At 40.7% G+C, this 26274-nt stretch overlaps 1 protein-coding gene across 10 annotated transcripts in view; it reads right to left on the reverse strand.

The window, feature by feature from the left end:
• Positions 1–26274, reverse strand: part of PRUNE2 (prune homolog 2 with BCH domain) — a 183153-nt gene that overhangs the window by 24143 nt on the left and 132736 nt on the right. For all 10 annotated transcript variants that reach the window (XR_006174479.2, XM_024105415.3, XM_042850568.2 and 7 more), the window contains exons 10-11: positions 7454–7533; positions 6090–6290 (exon numbers count right to left, since the gene is read on the reverse strand). Coding sequence is in view for 9 of the 10 variants with exons in the window: in XM_024105415.3 (XP_023961183.2) it covers positions 6090–6290; positions 7454–7533 (281 nt within the window). In the remaining variant the exon portion in view is untranslated. The remainder of the gene's footprint in view (positions 1–6089; positions 6291–7453; positions 7534–26274) is intronic.

The raw sequence follows: 26274 nt of genomic DNA on the forward strand, positions 1-26274 counted from the left end.
TTTTTATTAATCTTCCTGGAGCATTTTAGCATGGTGAACACACACCACGAATAAGCAGGCAGTCTGAGCAAACATCTCCTCGTCAGAAAGAGAGAAAACAGCCCTGAAGGCAGATATGGCAGAGAAGCAGAGAATTTTTTTCAGTGCATGACACACATAAATAGCAAGCTCAGTCTTAAGTGAAAAGACTAAATATAGCAAGAAAATTTGGGGGGAAATGGAAGCAAGCATTTTAAATCCTAACAAAAAAAGCCAAGAATCTAATTAGTTTAGCTGAATCGCCAAATAGATTTATATTTTGTGTTTATGTTGACATATCTGTTCTGTTTAATGCAGCATTCCTAACTGAGGTGATGAAGACGCACTATTTTAATACAAACAGTGTCCACATTAGCCATGCATACCCATGTACTGAACCACTGTAGTTTTGTCCCCTGGGTATTTGTCCTGCAGTTCTTGTCACAACTTCCCAGAATCAGTGGTTTCTGGGCATGGGGGTTTGAAAAGCCACAAGTGTACTGTGGGGCAGTAAGGGGAACATTATCTGAAACACTTCAGTCTGAACTGTTTAGTGATGTCTGTACTGGTTCTAAACCAGTGCAGGCTGAAACAGCTCCAACTGAACTAATACTGAGCCCTGCTGAAAGCAGGGCTTTGGCCCACATGTAACTCATTTGGAGCACTTCTGTGTATGGACTAAAGGGGCCAGCTCCTCAGCTCATGTAAATCAGACTAGCTTCACTGTTTTCAAGGTGTTTTACAAGCATGCTAAGAAGCCCAAAGTGTTCTTATCAAATTCTCCAGTGCAGACAAGGCCTTAAGCTTCTAGGAGAAAAAGGCCAGTATTTCTTGTATTACTACTAAAAAAATATTCATGAATAAATCAGATTATTGCTGTAATCTTTTGAATTAATGAAATGCTGAACCTTCTGGTACTTACCACCATGGGGGGAAAAGAAGTATGTATTAGTATTTTATATACAAGCTCTTTTGCAACAGTTCCCATTTCTATGTTTAAATTACTTGTTTAATCTCATGGTCTAGAAAAAGAAGATTACTAGTTCTTTAGGATACAAAATTCAGGTCTAGTATCAGAGATGCTCAGAGACAGTAGATCCCACTCCAGCCATACCCTTACTTGATAAGTTGATAGCAATAAAAAACAAGGGAGCTGGAGTTGTCATTAACCACCATTTGCACAAACTGGGCTTGTCTATGTCACTTGTGCTGTACCAGAATGATAATGGCTCTGCTCCTTCCTGAACTTCCAAGATCAAACTTCAACTTTATTGAGAAGGATCTGGAGTCTTGCTCTTCGGATTTGGGTACTTGAGACAGAACTTGTTGACACTGTGATTGGCTATAGAGGTTGTCAGAGTTACCCCCTGACTCTGAACTCTGGGATACAGATGTGGGGACCCACATGAAAGACCCCCTAAGCTTATTTCTACCAGCTTAGGTTAAAAACTTCCCCAAGGCACAAATTCCTTTCCTTGTCCTTGGACGGTATTGCTGCCACCACCAAGTGATTTACACAAAAATTCAGGAAAGGGTCACTTGGAGTCCCTATCCCCACCCTCCCCCCAAGCCCGTTCACTCTCTTTCCTGGGGAGGCTTGAGAATATTATACCAACCAATTGGTTAGCAATGTGAGCACAGACCGAACTCTGTCTTTAGGACACTGAAAATCAATCAGGTTCTTAAAAGAAGAACTTTATTTATAAAGAAAAAGTAAAAGAATCACACCTGCAAAATCAGGATGGAAGGTAACTTTACAGGGTAAATAAAAAGATTTAAAACACAGAGGATTCCCCTCTGGATCAGCTTCACAGTTACAAAATAGGAATGAAACTACCTCTTTAGCGTAGGGAAAATTCATAAGCTAAAACAAAAGATAACCTAATGCATCTCCTTGCCTACTTACAATTTCTGTAATTTTAGATGGATCATTCCAGGTATATTTTCAGGAGATGTTGCTTGGTCTGTCCCTCCATCCGGAGAGGGAACAAGAAAGAGAGCCACAAACAACCCCCCCTTCCCCCAGATTTGAAAGTATCTTCTTTCTTATTGGTCCTTCCAGTTAGGTGCCAACTAGGTTATTTGAGCTTCTTAACCCCTTACAGGTAAAGCGATTTAGTACAGCCGCCAAGAAGGGATTTTTATGCTACCCTTCTTTCTATGTTTATGACAGAGGTAAATCAAATAATTTGATTCAGACCCTATTTTCTCACTACACACAGCTTTGTAAAGACACGAATCCCCAAGGAAGATTTTCTTCCTACTCAGCCAGTCTGTTTTCTGATTTTAAGGGTTTTTTTTCACATGAGGTACATGGAGCACTTAAATAAACTTGAAGCTGTTTTTTGCTAATCTGAGTAATGGAATAAATTCCCTAAGCAGAGTTCTGTCAGTTCACATAGACATTTCAGGTCCAATCCAGGACATAACCCTCCAAGTATAAGAAATAATAGGAATGGACACCTTGAACTCTTTAAGTTAATGGTATTTGGCAAATGGCTCATATTTAGTGGGTAAATGATGAACTGTCTGATTTAGAAAGTGACATAAAAACACTGGGCCAAATTCAGACCTGGAGTAAATGGGAACAATTCCCATTGAAATCTTTGGCATTTGCATCCATTTTGCATCCAGCTGATTTCCCCCCCCCCTTTTTCTTATATTCAGAAATAGTTAGCAATCATGCAGTATTCAATATAGTCAAATTCTGAAAACCTCTCTACATTTCAACCATCTAGTCAGCTCATCATCACTCTCCACATCTGCCCATAACAAGCTCTATCCTCTAACCGGAGGTGACATGAGAAATGCTTATGGATGGCTGAGTACACAGTGATATCCCCTTTAGCAATAACAACGTAAGCTGACATTACTGTTCCTTGCATGTTTAAATGATCATTCCAAGTACTTTTAATTTACAATGTCCTCTGTTACAATGTAACAGAACATTTATATTCAAGGAAGGATTTAGTTTAAATGTATTAAAAAGTTATCCTCTGTTGTTGGTTGTGAATGTGTGGTTCCCCACATAGAAACAAATTATAATTATTATTCATTTACACAAATTATATATAAGGCCAATTATGCACCAAAAAAGAATTAGCACAATAACCAGATCCCTCGCACCATCAGAACAGTTGAGTTAAGCAATACTATAAATTGTTTTACATAAGTAGTATGAGAGAGAGAATGGTATCTGGGTTAAGGCACTAGAATTAGATTCAGTTGATCATGGTTCAGTTATTTGGTTCTGCCATATGCAAACTTATGTGACCTTGGACAAGTCCCTTTATCTTTGTGTCCTTAAGCTCCCTATCTGTGAAACAGGGCTAATACTACTTCCTTCATCCAACACTTTAACTTGTCTATTTAGACTGTATAGTCTTCATTGCAAGGACTGCTGTGCCTAGCATATCAGAGCATAAGAATTGGTTGCGGCTTCTAGGCAATACTGTAACACAAATAACAATAATACATTCATCGTGAAACATGTTAAGTTTCACCGCTGACTTTCAGAATACTGCTGATCAATGCAACATGCACAGTAGATTTGTTCAGGTAAATTTCAAAGTCTGAACTGACTTTTATTCAGATATAATATCTATCTAGAATTATATGAGCAGAACAAAAAATTCTGTCTCCTTATCTGATGACTATCAAGATTTGGCCAGGTGTTCACAGAAATTTTGTAACAGGGAGACTTTTTTCTGCTGTAATATGTCCCATAAGGATTTTCATTATACCGTGTTTTTTCTTTGCAGAACTGCGATTACAGGTGCACATGCTTCATTAACTGCATGTAGTTTTGCAGCATTTTCTCTAAAATGGGAAGAGAGATTAATATTAACTGATATTTTATTATAAAAACTTGCAGTCCAAATACTGACTCAAACAATGATGTCCATTTATTTGCTAGCAACACAAAATCTGTCTTGCTTTAACTTAATCAAGGAAGAATGCCGAATTCATTGGAACTCTATATTCTATTGCAGACACTACATCCAGCTGAAGAAGCATTTCATATACAGAATTAAGGCTTTGGCCAAGTGAACACATAAGCATGTGCTTAAGTTTGTAGTAGTCCCATTGACTCCAAGGTCCTAAATGCATTGTTGGATTAGGGCCTAATGGCCAATAATTTAAATGCTGAATCAGCTTTCATCTTAATAAAATGCACAGTACTCTATAACATAATTAGGGCCAGATTAATTTCCACTAGTACAGGATGGGGTAGTAGTTTGGCCCACTGCACCACATGGGGATAACTGCTGTGGAGGGTTGGTGGTGTTTGCACTGACACCACCTCTCAGGGGAAAGACAGCTTTAATTTCTGCCTGGAGCTCAACAGGAGCTCTGCCAGCACAGGTGCTTAGTCAATGCGCTGAATCAACACTTCCCCTTCTGTCCTGAGCCCCCCCTGTCAGTGATGCACTCTTTTGGAACTGCAGTGGTCCTGTACGTTCCATTGCTAGCACATACCAGAATATCCCTTACTGAAATTATCCCTTTATCTCTAAGAACAATGAGCTTTTCATATTTTTTACGATGAGACCCTTATTTTTAAAAAGGCATGGAAAAGTGGGCTTGTACCAAAAGTAGTAAGAATGGTCTAGTCTAGTAAGGCACTGCCTGGGGACTTGGAAGATATGTATTAAATTCCCAGCTCAACTGCAGATTCTGTGTGTGACCTTGGGCAAGTTACATAATTTACCTTCCACCTCAGTTCCTTCTCTGTAAAATGGGGATAATTCCCTAACTCACAGAGGATTTAAGAGGATAAAATCCATTACTGATTGGTATCTCAGATCCTCAAACAGTGATGAGGACCAACTAAGTACCTAGAGAGAGTATTCCCCAAGAAATAAGTAAGAGTGATCCTGACAATAATTCTTTTGTAAGTCTCACTTCTGTCTCCAGGAACACAATGAACAAATATGGAGAGAAAAAAAAAATCACTAAACGTGTAAAGGATAATGGAACCATGTGCAGTAAGAAGCATTGGTTATTAAGAACTGAACTTGCCAAATAAATTCAAATGTTTTATTTTTTAAAGAGAATTACTAAATTAATAATTAGTAAATGAATGAAAAGGAGTAGATAGAATAATTAGGATTTTAGTAAAGCATTTACTACAGTATATCATGAAATTTCTCTCAATATTAATTCAAACCGACTTGGACGTGAACAGTCCCACAGTATAAAAACTGGCTGAAGGTCCACAAAGGGTTATGACAAAACATTAACTTTTGGTTGAGGAAGTTGTCTACTAGGTATTGCCAGGAAGTGTGTTAGATTGAGTTTTATGTAATATCTTCATTAATGATCTAGATTCTAGAAAAAGAGGTAAAGAGAACTTTTATGAAACACATAAATGTTGTTATCCCAAACACTGATGAGGACAAAGAGAACACAAAGGAACTTAGGGAGATTAGACTAATGGACAGAAAATAACAAAATAAGATTCATCTTGCTAAAATGCAAGCTATGATATCAGCAAAAATAATCTGAAACAAAGATATTAACTGGGAAGGAGAAATCTGGAAATGAATAATGTCAAGAGAGACTTAGGATCAAATTTTCTAAACTGCCAATGTACTTCCTAGTTATGCAACATAAACATACTGAAAACCAAAGTAGTAATACCTATAGCTGTAACTAACCCAGAACTGACTGTCAAAGAACTGATAAATTCTAAGATATGCTACTAACCAAAGAGGAATTTTTCTCAGGACAAGTTCCATAGTAGTGCTGGGGAGCGAGAGGAGTCTAAACGTCTACATTTCTATGGCTAACTGTTCTTACCTCCAGGATAATCAGCTAATCAATTACGCTAGTTCTCCATGTGGCCCTAAAGAAGTAGACTCCACTGATTATTTTCCATGGGGGAAGAGATAGATGTTCCTTATAAACGGAAAATGGAACTATTTGGAAACCTTGCCTCCAGTCTGAAGTATTAGATTTACTTACACTGCCTAAAGTCTGACACACAAGAGACAGACCTAAGCCCATCTAAAACAATGAGGAAAAGCCTACTTTATTTCTGCATAATGTCTTCCAGTCTAGTTCATTACCATTTCCAGTGTATTCAAAGGAATCTGCTTCATCAGGTGTGTCAAGGTCATCTACGTTGATGTCAATTTCATCTGGTGTATCCAGATTATCATCAGAAAGGACAGACCCTTCACTTCGATCCAAAGAAAGGTTGATGTTTGGAGCAGTGAGCTTTATTCTTCTGGGATGGGAGCCATTAAGATCCAGAGAATTAGGTGGCTCTAAATAAATATGAAGAAAGAGAAGAGCATCTGTATTAGATAAAATTGCTCTATCGAATGCTTTTGAATAACGTCAAACACATTTAACAATGAGATTTTCTACCAATCAGTCATTTAAAATTGTATAATATATAAAATCAATTGTAAAAAAAGTTTACAAGAAACCGAAACCAAAATAGAATTATGTCTTCAGAAATGTCAACTGTAGCTAGAAGCTCTAAATTACATGAAGTCCCAATGACCTCAGTGAGATACATATAGAAGCATCCCAGGACAGAATTTGGCCCTATAAATTTAGTAAAAATTATCATTATATTTAAATAACAATTGAAGGATTTGTATTGCCATGTTCCAAACTCTAATAGTAACACCATTATTAATCATATTCACTTTCTCTTCAATTGTTCAAAATGGGATCTAGCTCCTTTGAAGACAGGCCTGAGCGAGAAAGTTCAGATCTGGTTTAGATACGGGTGTACTTTTTTCTTATTACAAAATTATGGGCCAAAAGCAAAGTTCAGATGTGCTTCTGAGAGGATATGTTGAACCAAGGTACCTTTGAATCCAGAAAGAATGAATTCACCTCTAGGTATCTATTGTAGTATGTGTTTGGTATCATTCCTGTAGTATTATTTTGCAAATATGCTGCGCTGTATTTTTTCTGATTATATAATGTCAAATTCTCTATGGTAGTAGTTATAAATATGTAACATAACCTTGTTCCTCATAGTTGGGTGTAAATAAAGGTATTATCAGTTAATTAAAATACAAGTTGGGCATGGTTTCTTTCCTGCTATCGCATTTTATGCAATATTTTAAGCTCTTTTCTTTGGATTAGTGTATTTTAATATCTGAATTTACTTACCCCATTTAGACTGAAGTCAAATTTAGCATACTTAAGGCAGAGTACTTAATGCATTTAGTTCTTGTAATAATTAACAGACAGCTGACACCAGAGCACCAGGGAAAATATGTGGCACATTGCTAATTATTATCATTTGTCAAGTGAAGTACAGAATTAACTAAATAAAGCAAACTTAACACTTTTTTTCTAACACTGAAATGATGCCTTATCAGCACAGAAACATCCTTCTCACTGAATAATTAAATGTCATGGAAATCAGACATAACTGAATGAATGAATGAATAAATGTTTCTCTTACCAGGCCTGATCTCTGTAGCATCAGGACTTAGTACACCCTCCTCAAAGGGGATGTCCATTCCCACATCATCTGGTACCAATCTGGGAGAGAAAAAAAAAATAAAAAAGGCAACACCTTAAATTGGCATATTTTATGTGCAAGATGACCAAGATCAAAAGATAATAATTTGATCTAATTTGGAGCACTGTCTTTCCTCAGACAAGTCTAATTTTAATATTTGATTTGCAAACAGGCTACAGTAATAAAGAGGTGACCAAAATGTGGCTGATGGAACATGTCTAGGTAGCTCTTAGTTACCCCTATCGTTGATATGGAGATGTGGCCCCTGGAGACTGTAAACCCCACCACATAATCACGCACTTGAGTTTGGATTAGGGCGTAGCATTGTGTAACCACACTTCAGCAGACTGCAGTTGTTTCGATTGTATGCAAATTAAGTGCAGCTTTTGGGCTTCTCTCAAGTTGCCAGTGCAGCATTAGGCGGCAGAAAGTTGTGGCTATCCTGAGCCACTGCACGCAAATCACATATCTTAGCAAGACTCCATAATAATCTAATTACCATAATCACATTTGCTGTATATCAACATTAAGACTAAAAGGATATTAAATTATTTTGATTTTATTCATATTTTAGGGCTATTTTGCATGAAAATCCATCATTTCACACCTTTAGAGAAGGTTGAATATGCATGTGAATCAGCTGAAGTGTCTCATTCTGTCATGGAATTTCAGAAAGGCATGTATAGGACTGAAAGAACTCAGAAGCACAAAAATAATATCCTGGAATTTTGTGACAGATTTTCTATGTTGCAAAAACTTCTACCAAATGTTTAGCTTTCATATCCAGTAATATTAGTTAGGAAAATATTAGGGAACTATACTAATAATTATACCTAAAAATTACTATTAATTGGGATAATGTATAGCAAATACTGGGGGGGGGAAATTGCAAATGTTAGAATTTTTTAAAATAAATCATTTCAGCTGTGTTCATTCCCCTTTTGTATTCACGTTCTATAAAAATTTTACAAATAAGTTTGCTAGTAGGAATGTTCACAGAAACAGCAAATTTGAAATGAATGTGACAATATTAATTGAAAGTGAATTTCAATTTCATAACTGTGAGTATTTACACCATAAACCTTATTCTGAAAAGTTACACTAAATCAATCAGAATAAACATATTGCGTGACCTATGTGTCCTCTCCAAACAGCTCAATTTGAAATTATGAATACTGATTACACAAAGCAATATTTGCAGGAAACATTTCATAGGAAATCCAGAGTGAAATATCTTCACATAAAAATTTAGCTGAATAACTTTAAAAAAGAAAAAAAAATTGTGGAAAACATTGTTTTGTTTGCAGATAGTTTGTGAACTGAAAAAAAACCCAAAACGCGATGGCTAAATAGCTTTTTGAGAATAGGCAACCAACTCTCTATAAACATCCAACTGGAATGTTGAAAATAACTACTAATTAATTATTGTAAAAAAAATACAAGATCAAAGGTGTCAATGTAACAGGGGAGTTTCTAATACCATCAGCAGACCTGATCCTGCTTTCCTTGCTCACTCAAAAAAATTTTCATTGATTACATTGTGAAATATGCGTTCTTATGGAAGGCAAGGACACACAAAACACATAGTATTCATATAACTTTTAAACTTCATTATAGTGAATATGCAAATATGTAGCCTCAGGCATATTTTTACAGTAGCAATTTAAATTAAAAAATAGTCTGACTTTTTTTTGCTTTTTTTAGCAGCAGAAAAATAATTTTGTTTTCACATCTGGATCACACAAAACTGGCTAAATGGATTTGTATGAGGCTTCTCTCCTTCCCCCACCCACCCCCCCAAAAAATCACACTCTAAATCTTATTTTGGGGCTGGGACTGGATATTCTAGTTATGGAAATATCATCTGCATCATCGTGAGATTATGACCATATGTAGAATGATGTTATAGCCTGTCCTGTCCAGATGGGAGGACCTGTTTTGATGAAGCCAGTTTCCATTCAGTTGTATCTATACGAGGCTTTGCTTATCCACTGAACAGCTCTTCTAATGGTTTAGGAGAATATTATAACAATTGGCTGCCACCTTGATGTCTCCTGTACACATCATCATCATCACAGGGCACCAACAGAAACAATCTTGGAATTAAGAATTGGCAAAGAAGGAGGTTAAAGTAATGGTTGTGGGAAAGAGAGTATGAGGCAGATCAGTTGCAGTATAGAAAATTTTAACATTCCTATGCTGGAGCTGTGATAAGGGCAAAGTAGTAAGTATTTTCCTCTGATATATCTTCAGCAGAGTCTCTTCCAGCAGACTCATTTGAACTGATGGGGAGCCTAATTAATCCAGCTTGCCTTAGTTCTTTGTTACAGCTTTCCTGACTGTACATTCTATCTACTTTGCTGGGAAAAAAAAAATCCTATCTGGCTGTTTGGCATCCTGGGAGCAGTGTCAGAGCATGGCCTTCTTTGGTTATTTATTATTATTATGTATTTATCGTATGATGTTGGTGTAGAGACCCCAACCAATATCTGGGCCCCATTGTGCTAAACACTATGCAAACACACAGTAAGAGACAGTCCCTGTCCTGAACAGCTTACAATCTAAATAGACATGCCAGACAAAGGGTGAGAGAAGGGAACTATTACCTCCAGTTTACAGATAGGGAACTAAGCCACAGAACGTTTAAGGGCCCTATCCAAAGCTCAATGATGTCAACAGAAAAATTCCACTGATTTCAATGGGCTTTGGATCAGGCCTTAGTGACTTGCACAAGGTCACAGAAGAAGACTGTGGCACAGGAAGGAATTGAGCCCCAAATTCCTGATTCCAGTCCAATTCTTTTACCATAAGATTAGCTTTCCTCTGACAGAGTGTCAACCAGCTCCTTTCAATGAGCTCTGAGAATTGGTGGCCTGTACAATCTTCCTAGAGAAAACCTATGCCCATGAAGGAACATCAGAGGAGGCACCTTATTATCTAGTCTCATGCAACAATGCCTTGTCTAGACTCTGCATGGGCCAGAGCTAGATGGGCAAGTTTCCATTTTAGGATTCAATCTCTGCTCTGTGACTATGGAGCCTGGGAATTGTAAAGAGGACCAAAGGCTTGTACATTCTGGATGATGCATGGGCAGGCCTTCTCCCTAAATGAAAAGCTTTGTCATCACTTCACTAGATTTATTGCACAATGAATTTCCTATGCAAAGTCGAATAACTTGAATACTGAAAAAAAGGAATTGTTTTAATTACTTAATTTCATCTATAAAACACACCACTTTGAAACATGTCTGATGGTTGTCAAAGAGGCTTTGTATTTTTCTTTCTTGTTTTGGACAACAGTAGAATAAATGAAAAAGTCTCATCAAAGCACCCTGATAATGGATAAAATAAATGGCATTAAATTGTTTGTAAGTGTTAACACTAAACAGTAGAATCAAAATAAATGTTTTCTGTGCACAGGAGCTCTACAGAAAACTGACACTTTGAATGTCATCACTGTTTCCTTACAAAATGTAAATAAATGATTAAATGCTTTGACCAATACATAGTAAAATTCTTTTATTAAAACTAACTCATCCTTTTAAACTAACATGAAATGAAGCTTGAGTTTTATAATGACATTTAGATGTCCCAGTAAAGCTAAATAAGATACTGTATGCAAACATCAGAGGGGGAGTGAATATATTTGTGAATATATTTGCTTTAGTGTCCACATTCTAAATCTAAGCATGAGAACTGCAGGAGTTGGCACTTCTGAAAATCAGGCCACTTATTTAGATGTCTAACTATAGGCACCATTTTGAAAAGGTTGGCCAATATGAATAGATACGTTTTCTTGATATTTTAAAAATGTCCCTAAAATAGGGTTTGGTTTTAAATTTAAATTTCCCTTATTGTTCTGTGAAACAGAAAAACATTCTGTTATTGCACAAGTATCAGAAAGTAACAGTCAGCACAAAGTGATTATAAAGAGAAGTGAAGGTCACTAGGTAATTTTTATTCCTTATAATGTGCAAAAAGCAAAAATAAAACAGGCAACATAAGTGGTGAACAGTAAATTTAAAAAATACTTTGTTTCATAATCTCAAGTGTAAAGATAAGTTTAAAATGAGTTTTATCCCAATTGTGTCCATTTTAATTAAAAATTTTCTGTAGCAAAACAAAAGACCAACCTAAGATACTATTGTAAGCTCTTTGAGGGAGGGACCATCTTTTTGATCTGTGTTTGTACCATGCCTAGAGCAATGGGGTCCTGATCTCTGATTGGTTTCCTAGGCACTACTGCTATTAAAATAATAGCTAAAAGAGCAATTTTCTGAAATGAATTAAACTGAGTTAATAATTTGTTATTAATGGGCTGTTAAAGTTTTACCCCCTAAGCGTGAATTGAATCTCCATTGCAGTGCAGCTACCCCTACCCCTGTAAACTACATCCTCTTCAGAGGTTGAACTAGCCCATTGATTTCAATAGCAGTGATATTCAGTAACTGAGAACAGAATTTGGCCAAAAATCTCGAAGCTCAATTTGATGGAACAGCATTTTTATGTAATTAAAATACAATATTCAACATGGGATATTTGTTGTGTGACAGCTGTATAAGCAAGAGGGGACCTTCCTCCAGATGGAGACTTGACAGATCTGGGACACTGCTGGTACGTAAAAAATAATTTAAAATATTATCATAAACAGCCTTGTTGATATAAGATCATCTCCTGCATTTTAAATCAAAGCGGGGCACATATTATGGCCTTACAGCAAAGCTGAATGTAAATATCTAAGCAGTTTTTGCTGAAATAATGCTTTTTTTTCTTCAGTGTCAAGTTCCCTTTTTCTATTAAATAAACAATGAAAAGCACTTGAGAAAAATATGTCCTGAGAACGATGATATTTTTAGAGCCCTTGTATATGCCCTAGACCAGTGGTGGGCAAACTTTTTGGCCCGAGGGCCACATCAAAGTTGCAAAACTGTAAGGAGGGCCAGGTAGGGAAGGCTGTGCCTCCCCAAACAGCATGGCTCCTGCCCCCTCCCACTTCCCGTCTCCTGACTGCCCCCCTCAGAATCCCCGACCCATCCAACTGCCCACTTCCGGGACCCCCCGACCCTAACTACTCCCCCGGGACCCACCCCCTATCCAATCCCCCCTGCTCCCTGTCCACTGACTGCCCCAACCCCTATCCACACCCCTGTTCCCCGTCCCCTGACCACCTCCCCAGAACCTTTGCCCCATCCAACCCCACCGCTCCCTGTCCCGTGACTGCCCGCCGGGACCTCCTGTCCCTTATCCAACCCCCTGGCCCAGGCCCCCTTACCATGCTGCTCAGAGCAGCATGTCTGGCAGCCGTGCCGCTCAGCCGGAGCCAGACACGCTGCCGCGCTGCCCTGCAGGAGCTTGCAGCCCCGCCACCCAGAGCGCTGTCTGCGCAGTGGCGTGACTGCAGGGCAGGTGGGACAGCAGGAGAGGGGCTGGGGGGCTAGCCTCCCCGGCCAGGAGCTCAAGGGCCGGGCAGAATGGTCCCACGGGTCATAGTTTGCCCACCTCTGCCTAGACTGACCGACCAAACATGTCATGCTGGAAACATGAGCTCTAATATGGTCAGTAAAAATAAAGTTTTTATAAAATGAAGACATGATTAATATGTTTTAACTTATTAATTAGGGTTACCATATTTTAATTTTTAAAAAGGAGGACACTCTATCGGGTCCCGGCCCCGCCCCAACTCTGCCCCCTCCCCTGAACGCTCCGCCCCCTGCTCCTCCCCCTCCCCTGCTTCCCGCGAATCAAATGTTCGCGGGAAGCCTGAAACAGGGAGGCAGCAGGTAAGCTGGGGCTGGGGTGGGGTGTGGCGCGGTCCAGTCCGGCCCCCCTGGCCGAGCGGCTCCCTCTGGCGGCCGGCCGGCTGAGGCCAAGAGGCTCTGGCCCCGGCGTCTCCCGTCCGGCTCGGCTCGGGTCCTGGGGCGCCGGCCCCCAGCCAAGTGCCAGCGCCCCCAGCCCCGGCCGAGCACCGCGCCTGCCCTCGGCCGAGCATTGTCCCGACCCCGGCCCCCGGCCCAGCACTGCGCCAGCCCCCGGCCCGTCCAAGTGCCGGCACCCCCGGCCCCGGCTCCGGCCGAACACTGCGCCCCCGGCCCCAGCCCCTACCGAGCACCGCCGGCCGGCCCCAGCTCCAGCGGCTCCGGCCAAGCACCGCCGGGCCCTCCCTCCCTATTTTCCCGGACATGTCCGGCTTTTTGGGATTTCCCCCCGGATGGGGATTTGAGGCCCAAAAAGCCAGACATGTCTGGGAAAATCCGGACGTATGGTAACCCTATTATTAATTAATATGCAAAGCAGACATTTAAAAAAAGAGACAGGAACTAGCCTTAGTTACTCTCAAATGACTACTGTTTTCACTTCCCCTTTCACAGCCAGAATGGGTAAAAACCTGGTGGACTGGGGGAAGGGCATGGAATGAACAAGTACTGCTTCTACTGTATTGTACACTTCCTCAAACTCCCCAGCAGGGCAGAAATGGGTGAGGTGGCCACATGTTGACTCCCTGCAGCACTATCACCCCAAATCTTGCAGGATTTTTGTAAAACCTGACGTTCTCTGCATTAACGGACTTGGGTTCCTCCTCCATGTTCTGAAGGGAATTCTGGAGGCAGCAGATAATAGAAAAATCCTTGGCAGAGCGCAGGCTGGAAGCCCACTTACAGGCACTGGGCCTGCACTAGGGTGACCAGACATCCCGATTTTATCGGGACTGTCCCGATATTTGCTTCTTTGTCCCGCGTCCCGACCAATGTCAGCTCCGGCACCCCGGCACCGGGCGGGCAAAGGGAGGTTGGCAAGGGAGGGAGACGGGGGGCTCAGCTGTGAGCCCCCGCCGCGCCAGAGGGCTTCTGCCCGGGGCCGGGAGCGCAGCCTGGAGGCTGCTCCAGCCCGGCAGCCCATGGGGCAGCGTGGAGCGGGCAGGGGCCAGGTGGGCGGCGCGGGGGCGTGGGCCGAATCCCTGCTGCTGCCGCCGCCGGGGAGCCCCGCGCCTCTCCCTCCCGCTCGTGGCTGCGGCTCCTTCCCGGCGGGAGGGAGACTAGACGCGGGGGATGCGCTCCGCATGTGCCCGGGGCAGCGGGGGGCGTGTCCCGCCGGGAAGGAGCCACAGCCGCGAGCGGGAGGGAGAGGCGCGGGGCTCCCCGGCAGCAGCGGGGATTCAGCCCCTGCCACCCACCCGGCTCCTGCCCGCTCCGCGCTGCCCCCCGCCCGGACCCACTGCGCCCCGCATATGCCTGTGGCTGGCCAGAGGGCGGGAGGCTCCGCGTGGAGGGCAGCGTGCGGGGCCTGCTAATGCCCCAGGCCCCTTAAAACTTTTTTTTTTGATCCGCCCCCCCTTTTGGCTCCGCCCCCTTTTTGGCTCCGCCCCCGTCCCGATATTTTATACTGGTAATCTGGTCACCCTAGCCTGCACAGATGTAAGCAGAATCCTCTGGTAATGCAGGAACTCCATTCTACAGTGGGGAAAACCTTCCCATTCCTTCACCCACAGAGGGAAGCGTTAGTACATCAGACACCCCTTACATCCATGCTTGAAGAATTTCCTGGCACACAAGATAATGTTGACCACAATATTAGGAAAAGAGAGAATATTTTTTCTTTCCGGTGAATGCTTCTTGTTGAAGGACTACTCACTTGCATTAGAGGCTCCATTATAGTCATGCATGATTTAATGGATTGATAGAAAGATGTTTTCTCCTGAAACTGAGGTCAAAGTAAATTAAACTCTTTGAGTCCTAAATGACTTCTTTTGTGTGGTACACAGACCAGTCATTCAAGGATCAGCTGCATTAGGAGTCAGGTTACGGGACACTAACTTTGATATATAAGGCCTGCAGACTTGCACAAAAGTAAGTCCAAAAATGTGTATTTCTTAAAGGTAGTTCAGAGCCAGATATCAGATTTGTATGAGAGGGGTTGAGGGTGGGGAAAGCTGACTCACAGCTGAACTCTTTTACATTCCCTTTTTATGGTTTAGTCAGCCACACATCTGATGAAAAGTATCAGAGGGGTAGCCATGTTAGTCTGGATCTGTAAAAAGCAACAAAAAGTCCTGTGGCATCTTAAAGACTAACAGATGTATAGGAGCATAAGCTTTCGTGGGTTAATGCCCACTTCATCAGACACAAGTAATGGAAATTTCCAGAGGCAGGTATAAATATGCAGGCGAGAATCAGTCTGGAGATAACGAGGTTAGTTCAATCAGGGAGGGTGAGGCCCTCTTCTAGCACTTGAGGTGTGAACACCAAGGGAGGAGAAACTGCTTTTGTAGTTGGTTAGCCATTCAGAGTCTTTGTTTAATCCTGATCAAAAGTGACTAGTGTAAGCTGATTAATTATTTCTAATTAAGATCTGCAAATTAAGAAGAAATAAGTGCAGGGTTGATTTAATCATGTAATACAGAATATGTCCACATGGTTACTAAATTTAAATCTTGGGAGTTAATAAAATTAAGGTAGAAAAAAATCTATATCCTGAACGTTGGAATTTATTCATCGCTAAAAAACCTTGACTCATCTTTCTAGTTACATACTATACAATATTGGACAATGGGCCTCTGCTGAGCCATATATTTTAATAACCATATTATAATACACAGTGCAATGTGCTGTGCAAACATCAACTAATCGTTTTTCACAACACTGCTGCACAAAAGGTATGCAAGTGCCATTATTCCCATTTTATAGATGGAGATACTGAGATACAGAAATTAGGTGACTTACCAGAGTCCTTAGAGGAAGGTAGTCATTTTCAGAACTAGGATTCAAACTCATGACTTCCTAGGTCCCTGTCCTGTGTGCCTCAGATCTAAAAGTTGTTTGACAGTGAACATTAGAGCCGGTTGAAATTTTCTGAATTTCAATTCTTTTAGTCAATTTTTCACTGAAATTTCAAAGTTAGATCAGAAAAGTGATTGGTTTTGTTGTAAAAATTTCCCCCTAAAAATGCATCACGTTTTTCAACTAGATATATGCTAGATGGCTGAAATTTTCTGAATTTCAAAATTTCAGTGAAAAGTTTTGTTGAAACTTTAATTTTGACAAAAAGGGATGGATTGTTCACAAAAGAAATCTTGAAGAAGTTTTCCTATTTTTCAATTAGCTTTAGTATTTGTACTGTTTATCTTATTTCTGTCTGTTTTTGCCATAATAGAAGAAGCAGAAAATCTTCAGGAAGGTGTATGTTGTGCTCCACACAAGGACTTCCAATATACTTGGCACTATGAGAATTCCCCTTCACCTATAAGACTAAAATTTCTTTAAATAGTTCTGATGAAGAAATTCACAATGGCCTTGACAATTTTAAAATACAACTAGTGTTATTCCTGTACAACTGATCTGTTTGTCTCTGCAACTTTGTTGGCTTTCTCCAGTGTTATTTTTTTTAATTAAATCTTTTTTTTGTTTTTCATTGTCTACCTTTTGCACTGCTTAACACATTTGCCTCTCTAGGTAGTGATGTCTACCACTGTCCTCTATTGGATGGAATCAGATCTGTCAAAGGTCCTATTCTACTAACAAATACACCCTCCTTCTTCTCAAAAAATATTCCTCTTTAACACAAGTGATAGAGGCTTTTGGGCCTGATTTTCAGAGGTGTTAAGCATCCACAACTCTAGCTGAAATCAATAGGCACTGCAGATACTCAGCACTTCTGTAAATCGGTTTATCAGAACACAGGGATCTGAATTCAGTTCCTTTGTTGCTGCCAAGTTCAGAATTGGCATGATTTGCAGTATATTGATACTTTTAAAGGGGTATGTGCATACAAATTTCTTATGCTACAGATGCCTTCTGATTGTCACCATATCTGTCTCCATGTGGCATTTGTTTTTACCTTTTTTCCTATGTATTATTTCTACACTGTGCAATTGCACCTCTAGTCTAACATATAATTTTCTACATAACCCTGAATGCATGATTCTCTTACCCCTTTTTGCTCCTTTTGTCTGTTGTATTGCTTTCCCTTTTATTCTCTTGCTATTGCTATACTTCTCCCTTATTTTGCATTTTTATCTATTTTTTCTCTTTCCTACAATATCTAGCTTTTTTTCCCTTTTGCATCATTCTACCTAAAATTTTAGTCTTGATTTTGAATTTCTGTAATTTCATAGTTCGGGTTAGGACTTCAATATAAATGTATCTCTTAAATTGCTGTAGTGAGCCTGCAGTTCATGCAGGTTAAGATATAAATTTATACTGAAGTTCTAACCTGAACTATGAAATCACAGAAATTCAAAGTTAAGACTAAAATTCCCCCATCTGGACTTGAAGGGCCAGCCACAGGTCAACTGAGGAGAAAGGCAGGGACGCAGAGCAATACCACAGCTTTAGAAGAACAGGTGGGTGAATGGATACTTTGGGACCTTTTAAGAACTGGATCCCAGAAGACATCTGATGTAAGAAGCAGGGAAGATCTGCCCCCTGAGTCTCATCTGAAGGCCTCAGATTGTCTTACAGATGCAGTGTGTGCATCACAGAGATGAGAGAACAGAGGAATGTGAGAGATCACGCCACTCACAAGCTGGTCCTGCCGGTGGCGTTAGCGGGAAACAGCCCAATGGCTGTAGAAAGGAGCTATTGAGGACAGGCAACAGCAAGCCATGGTAAGGTGCAGCCAGGAACAATGTGGGGCAGGTCCATACAGGAGCCAAAGGAGGTTGTCTGACCAAGACAAATGAGAGCTAGCTGAGGAGAAAGCTGGCACCAAGCAGCCTACTCCTACAGCCTACTTGTGGGAGGAAGGTGTTCGACTGAGGGAGTCTCTGAAGCATGGGAAGTGGCCAGGCCTGTAAATACATGTGTGAGTGTGGGACAGGCTGGGCAGAGAATCACCACCAACTACCCTAAGAAGAAGACCGCTATGATAAATCAGTGGGGCCCCTGGAGCCAGTAAGAGGCTGCAGACCAGCCAAATCTGGACACAGAAGGAAACATTAGTCAGACAGAGGGATACTGTGAAAGTGCCAGAGCCAGTGTGTCAGGGAATGCATGGCTGATAACAGCTGGATTGGAACCAGGGAAGAAGGGGAGCGCTGAGACTGAAAGAGAAAGCCGTTGGAATGCAGCCAAAGAGCTGCATAGAGAGGGCTTGTGAGAACTGATCCAAGGATGTTTTATTCAAACTGCTCAAAATACCCTTCTATAGGCAAATGTTCCCAAGGCAATGTGGCCTAACCTCAAGGAAGACAAGCATGAATAAACCATGCCACAGGCCCATGCTGGAGGGGCCTTAGCTGTGCTTAAAATGACAATGACCAGATCAGGATGCATTGCCTAAAAGGGACAGGATCCCATGTTAGGGGCTCCTAGTTGGGGCAGTTTCCAGTCCCAGCAGAAAAGGGAAAGAAAATTGAAAGGTCGGGAATAGAGCCAGTAGGAGAAGTAGCATACAGGAGACACTAGGTGTGGCAAACCCAAGGGGAGGAGTTAGGCAAGGGGTTCATAATCCAGTGTCATCCCTACAGGAGAGACCCTTGAGCAGAGCATGCTGGGCTACTGATACAATTATCCAGCAAGGGCACAATGCAGAATGGCCCCAGAAAGAGCATTAATGATGTGCAGGGCATCAGATATAGGGTGTGGAAATTAAAACATCATGTCTGTGAGATCAAAGAACAAAGGATCAAGGTCAGTTCTGGTGTAAGAGGGTGCAGCTGACATCAATGGAGTTACACCAGGATTGAATATGATACAAAGACTTTACAAGGGAAGATGGATTTAAGTCCACAATTCTGGAAAACTTCAGCACATGCTAGGTCCCGTTTAGTTAAAGTTCAACACATACTTAAGTACTTTCCTGAACAGGGATGTTTTCCTCAATCAGATCTTAAATGGACATCTTGGAGAGTATGCTCTCTATAGCCTTATTCCAATCTGGTTGGATTGCCCTGTGGCACTTTAACTAGGAGTTTCATGGCTTTATTTATTTCATAACCAACAACAAAGTGTGTGCACCTACTGTGCTTGCCCCCTTTCCTTTCTGCCATTCTGAATAAAGACTCCTTTCCTGTCAGACATATAATAGTGTCTCACATCATGTGCTACAGCATATAGGGTCTCCTGTTCGAAACACCTGCTGAGTCTGTGGCATACCCAGTACAATACCATGTATCTACAGCCACATGTTTTGCCATGAACCTCACAATGACTCTCATGGCAGCTGGTTGGGTAGCTACACTGTATCCATGTACCCCACGCAACAACTTGTGCTATCTGTGCAGATGAGTGTGCAATATAATGTTCACTGATTGTGCCCCAGAGTTTTCTCCAACATTATCTCCTGTACTGAATATATGTTGAGAAGCTTCCCCTCCAGGAGTTGATATTTCTGGGAATGACATTTCATTGCCATCTCATTGGCATTTCTGGAGCAGGAATGTTATTTCCATAAGTAACACATCTCATATGATCCTCCAGAAAGGACAATGTGGCATTCAGCACATGGGGAGTTGACAGCTGACTCTTTTTGAAGGGAATTTCACAGCGTAATACTTATTCCTTATATTTCAGAACTGAGAGCACTAAAATTTCTAACACTAAAGACTAACTTCCTCTTTCACCGGGAACAAATACTGAAGAATTTGTTTTACTATTGAAAAGTAAATGTGCCTTTTGCCTCTAGATATTTGGATTGAATCTGTTCCACATCAGCAATGTATGAAAGTCATTAGCATATGCGATAGCTATTTGATGTCTATTGTGAAATGAGAGTTGATGGAGTCAATCCACATCCTACTGGGCAGGTTTCCACATCAGAAAAAGCACCATCATAATTTTGGGCAGAAAACACAGAGGCCTGGGATAGAATAGACACTGAGCTCCCCTGTTTCACCAGGAGTTTATCCTTGTAGATCGAAAGGTTGGTGCACTTTGGTGTGGTGTTGGCTATAGGTCCTGCTGCTTTAGATAAGCTGGCAAATGTTTGAGCCACACTAGCCGGCAGTTGCTCACACAAAGACCATTTCTATACATTTTGTGTCTATAATATTTTCCTGCTATAGCAAACACCTTTCATCCTCTACGAGAGAGCCAGCCCTGTACTGGTGAGATGAAATAGGGAAGCTTGCACTCTTGCTGTCCAATTTGCATTTACCCCATAGATAAAGGGCCTCTGTCTCCAGAATTATCAATCTTTTGCAGCACTAAATTTGCATAACAATATTTTAATCCGTTAATGTGCTGTCAAAGTCCATTAACAACTAAGCCATTTTTTTCAATATTCAAGAGAGAACAGTTGGTTCAACCGCATGACATTACCATCACTCTCATTCTCCTCTGCTTCACTCTTCTTATTTATTTTTGCATCATATTGCATGACTGTGTCTTTCTATGTGTTTGTACAGCATCTAATACAATAGGGCCCCATTCCTGGGACCTTTGGGTGCTACTGTGATATAAATAATCCGAATCATATTTACTTGTGCTGACAGAATTGCATTCTTTACCACCTAGGACCCATATCTTACTGATTTTTTTAAGCCCACACATTTATCTGAACACAGGGATTTGACTTAAACAGTGACTTTTCCTTACTAGAGTAGCTGCTCAGATAAGAGTGCCAATATATCACAGGCTCTTAAAATTTATTTGCTCTGCACTGTAATTGCTTTTTCCAGCTCTTATCTGTCATCTTTTCCCAGTTTGTCTCTGCTGTTAGAGCTAGATGTTAAGGGCATGCTGTAAAACTACAATGAACTCCTGTTATTAGGTTGGAGATGGACTAGCAGTAACCACTGGCTAACACTGTAAATAGATGTAACTATATGGACTTTTTCTGTAGCTCTGCCCTGATACACTCAGTGCTAAATTAGAGCCAGGCCAGTCATGGAGAGGATGTAAAGGACATTTTTATCCTCAGTGTTCCCATGCAGGGAGAAACCACACTCTGGATGGCTGGACAGGAGAGTGTGGTCTGAAGAAATAATACTATGGGGAACATTAGTGGCCTCAAAAGGATGTGTCTGGAAAGGGTGAGGGAAGGGAAGGGCTCCTCCCCGCATGTGGCTGACTGGCTGTTCTGGCTTGATGCATGGCACTTTTCTTTTCACAGCCCAATGTGCTCCCCCAGGAGGCAGAAAGACTAAGAAAGGCATGATGCCTCCTGGCACTGCTGTGCGCCTCCTCCCCCTCCCCTAGCACAGCTCTGCTTCTTAAGAAGTATAAATGAGTCCAAATTGCAACCCCTCATTTACTCAAAATGGTACTTAACTACCAACACAACACATTTCCTCCCCACTCTGTTTTAAGTATGTCACAGTTAGATATTCTATATATATTCTGCAAGTTCTTCTGCACCACTGTCATTTCTCTGGACTAGATAAAAGCATTTGTTTACAAAAATTCCTCCACAAGAATAATTTTCATTCTCTCTTCACAGATAAAAAATGCAAATGAGCTAATGAAACCGGTAAGCTCCTGACACTGAAAAGGAATGGAAGTAATTCCTGTACAAAGCAACTTTTGCAGTAGTTCTTCAGCACTCATATCAGTTGATATTCTTAGCCTTGTAACCTTAATTTTTGTAACCTTGTGAGAGAGAGCAAAAGATTCCTTGCTCTCTCACAAGGTTACAAGACTCTTCATACTACAATAATTTAAAAGGGTGTTGCAAGGGAGGGGGCAGGAAATGTTACATGCTTCAGTTGATAGCAAAGGACCAAAAACAATAGACTGTCAAGTACTGCACTGTTAGTGCTATCTCAAATTCTTGCTATGCCGGTAGTGAAGCAATCCTTTAAAAACACAATGACAATGCCTCTGTTTTCTCTCCCCCCCCCCCATGCCCTGAAAGCTATGCAAATTAACTGAAAATACACTGTAATCAGAAGTGTTAGGTGATTGATTGTACACTGAAGTTTTGTTCCCTAATTATAAATACCACGTCTGCTCCCTGACAAAACAAGTCCATCGAATGGATGTAAGCTCCTCTCAGAAAGAGTTACAACATAATTAAAATACAGCTGCCTGATTTTCAGTAATGAGGAACTAGATGCTTTGCATCCTGCTAACAAACATTCCTCTCATCCCTTCTTTTTTCTCTGAATGAACTGCAACAATAGAACTGTTAACCAGAAAAGCACTTTGCATATCATTCTCATAATGCAAAGAGATGCTTACCTTCTAAAGACTTGAGGAGGGTTTTTTTAAGAGGGAAAATAATACAGATGCTTTATTGCTGCACTTCAGCATCCCTCTTCCTGTAGCAGTTTACTGGTAATACAGATCCTCCACCATTTTCTGGTCACATGACTAGTGGTACTTCTAAATAAGGATGATCACCTGCCTTCCGATAGCCTGCTGTATGTACCAGAAACCACAGCCACTCTGGTTGGGTGAATGAGAGAGAGCTGAATGGAGCGTTATTTGTGGGAAATATTTTTGTAATGGTCCTGTGGAGCTCTGTCACAGTATCCCCAAACTTTTATATGGGGAGTCAGCTGTCTGTTGTGAAAAGCTGCTCGCTGTTTCATTTCAGAGCCTGAGGAAAGCTTGCAGTGAGAGATGAGACAAAAGTTCATATGGATTCAGCTCATTCCAGCCCTCATTTTTGTTTGCCTCTTGTGGTTATATAACACACACTGATTCAAGCATGCTTTAGATTACTTGTTTCAGTTTAATAGTTTAGTTATGAAAATGTAAATATTATTAAAACCATCATATGGAGCAGGATGTGCTCAATAAAACAATATCTCAGGGGCTTTACTAAAGGCTCTACACTCTCCTCTGAGAGCACAGGAGGTGGGGAACCTGCACTTGCAGGAAAGGGAATTCTTCCCCTGGAGCATCGTGAGCCTGGTTCTGTGAAAGCCCCATTGGGGGTATGGTCTCCTTGTGCTTCCAGTATTACAGAGAAGGAGAAAAAGAGGGGAGTGGGCTGAGCTTTTCTGGATTTTTCCCTCACAGTCCTGGAGAGAGGGGGGACACTGGAAGTCAGTAGCCCCTGAGGCTGTATTAACTTCAGCTGGTTTGTGAAACTCCCCTTTTGGCCAGATTGTAAGTATTTAGGGGTGTTTGCAAGGTCAAGCCCCTAGACCGCAAGCATCTTGGGGCACAGGACTCCTATTTTTTTTAATTTGTCTATAAATTCCTTGCACGCCTACAGCACTTCATGAAAAAAGATTCAGACATTGTCATCTTGTGCTGCATTTGAATCAGTATTCCAGCAGTGAAAGATCTTGGATTCCATTATCCATCTCTTGAGTAATCAGCCCTCCTCACTTACCTTTTAAAGATAGCAGACAACTACTGAGCTTTTAAAGAGATATAAAACATGCTCCCTCTCAAAGAAGATGTTGCTGTAGAAATGTGATTAGTAGTGCTGCAGCCAGTGTAACAGTTCCGAAAATCAAGTTCCTTTATGATTGTTGGTGGGATTGTTGGGTTTTGTATTGGTTTGGTTTGGTTTTGGTTTTGCTAGCAGACTTCCAATGTGTCTGAAATTTTAATCTCATGTTATGCTGGGCACTTAGGGAAAAAATATCCATAGTAAAAAATACAAAATTATGCTTCTGCAATGATAGACAAGGTGAGTGAGGTAATATCTTTTATTGGCCCAAACTTCTGTTGGTGAGACAAGCTTTTGAGCCACACAGAGCTCTTCAGGTCTGGGAAAGGTACTCTAAGATTACCTCACCCACACTGTCTCTTTAATATCCTGGGACCAACATGGCTACAACTACACTGCATACAACTTGTGCAATTATGTCATTATTAACCTAACCTGATAATCACATACCACAGTGAAATTAGAAATGTAATAAAAGCCAAGTCTCCAATACTACAATTAATTAAATCCCCTGTGCCGAGCCCCACTGACTTCACTGGGACTCACTGCCAGAGTGAGGGTCAACCCATGTGGATCAGATTGCAAGAATGGGGTCAGCATTGTTAATGCTTTGAGCTGAAATTGAGTACAGCTGATCTACAGTGAACAGAACGTAGTACATTTACTCAGAAAAACTAGGGTTGGATAGGAGGGGGAGTTTTTTGTATAACAGATGCGCTTTAGCAACAACCTACATTCAGAATAATTTTATTGTTTTTACTTTAGAAGATCTATTATCTGTGTTTCCTGAGTTAAATAAAAGGTACAATTCACAAAGTGAGTTAGTAACAGAATAGCTGTCCAGGTCTTATTAAAAGCTGGTTATAAAATAGTTGTTGTGTGTAAATAATAAAGCTGTTTTTTACAAAAATGGGATTATCAACACATTGGCTTCTGCTATTTTTTAAAATATGGCTCTTCAATGCAAAACTGGCATAACATTTTAATTATTTTCCAGCATCCAAATGGTAGTGGAAAATATAGTATCACCCCAAAACTGGCAACAAAAAGATAGTTGGCATGGCTTGCTGGGTCACAGGAAGTGTGGGGGAATAAAGGATGTTAAGAAAGCTAAGTGTGAAAAGTAAGTTTAATTATTTCCATCAAGTTAAAACTTCAATAATTTAATTCACTGTTATTAAATTGGAGTGATGCAGAAAATATTGGAAAAAGGAAATGCTTGAATGAGGTCAATTATGTATTTACTAAAGTGCCCTAAAATGCATCCAGGCTGAGTATGCCTGTTTCATTCTTCTACTTTCATAGAAGTAACTTTGCAAATGATGAAATATCATTAAAAAACATACAATGAATAAAGCTGGGTAGGAACAGTTTTCCCATCCTGGGAAAAATTGAGGTTTTGAAACATTTTCCTGTCTCAAATAGGGGTGAAATGTCCAAATCTCAAAAAACAAAAATTGAGAACCAATAATCTGGGGGGGAAAATCAGTTTGGGTCAGTTGAAATATTTCATTTTGATAATTCTGAAACATTTAATTTTTATTTAAAAAAACAGCAAATACTATAAATTAATTTATATTTCAAAACAAAAAGTTATTTTGAATCAAAACATTGACTTTTTTTTTTTAAATGTCCAGATGGGATGTTTTGACAATTTCAAAAGTTTGTCTTATTCAAAAGTTTTTCAACACAGGAATTTGTCAAAACTTACCCTTTCCCATGCACACTTTGTGTTTTGCTGAATCGGCATTTTTGAGAGAACAATTCCGGACCAGTTTTTATGACAAGTCCATTGTGGCATCCTAATGGCAATTAATACGGTAAGGTACAAGGGTCTGGGACTTTGCCAGATTTCGTACTTGTAAAGCACCATGCACACCCACAGTGCTGTTTAAATAATAATGAATAACAATGCCAGTAGTAATAATAAGAACAGGAGTATTTGTGGCACCTTAGAGACTAACAAATTTATTAGAGCATAAGCTTTCGTGGACTACAGCCCACTTCTTCGGATGCATATAGAATGGAACATATATTGAGGAGATATATATACACACATACAGAGAGCATGAACAGGTGGGAGTTGTCTTACCAACTCTGAGAGGCCAATCTACATATCTCCTCAATATATGTTTCATTCTATATGCATCCGAAGAAGTGGGCTGTAGTCCACGAAAGCTTATGCTCTAATAAATTTGTTAGTCTCTAAGGTGCCACAAGTACTCCTGTTCTTTTTGCGGATACAGACTAACACGGCTGCTACTCTGAAACCAGTAGTAATAATGTGCTCTATCATGTGTCAGACCTGGGTTCAAATCTCAGTTCAAGTCTCTAATCCTATTTCAGCAGGGACTGGAAGTACTACTAACGCAATATGCTCAGTGCCCAGAGTGCCTAGCATTGCTGTAGAGTGACACTGGTCAATTAAGGAACAATTGTGGTAGGAGTGAATAAAGTCCTGTCCACTTCTCCTCAGGTTTC

The sequence above is a fragment of the Chrysemys picta genome, chromosome 6 (assembly GCF_011386835.1).
Source record: "Chrysemys picta bellii isolate R12L10 chromosome 6, ASM1138683v2, whole genome shotgun sequence".
NCBI lineage: Eukaryota > Metazoa > Chordata > Testudines > Emydidae > Chrysemys > Chrysemys picta.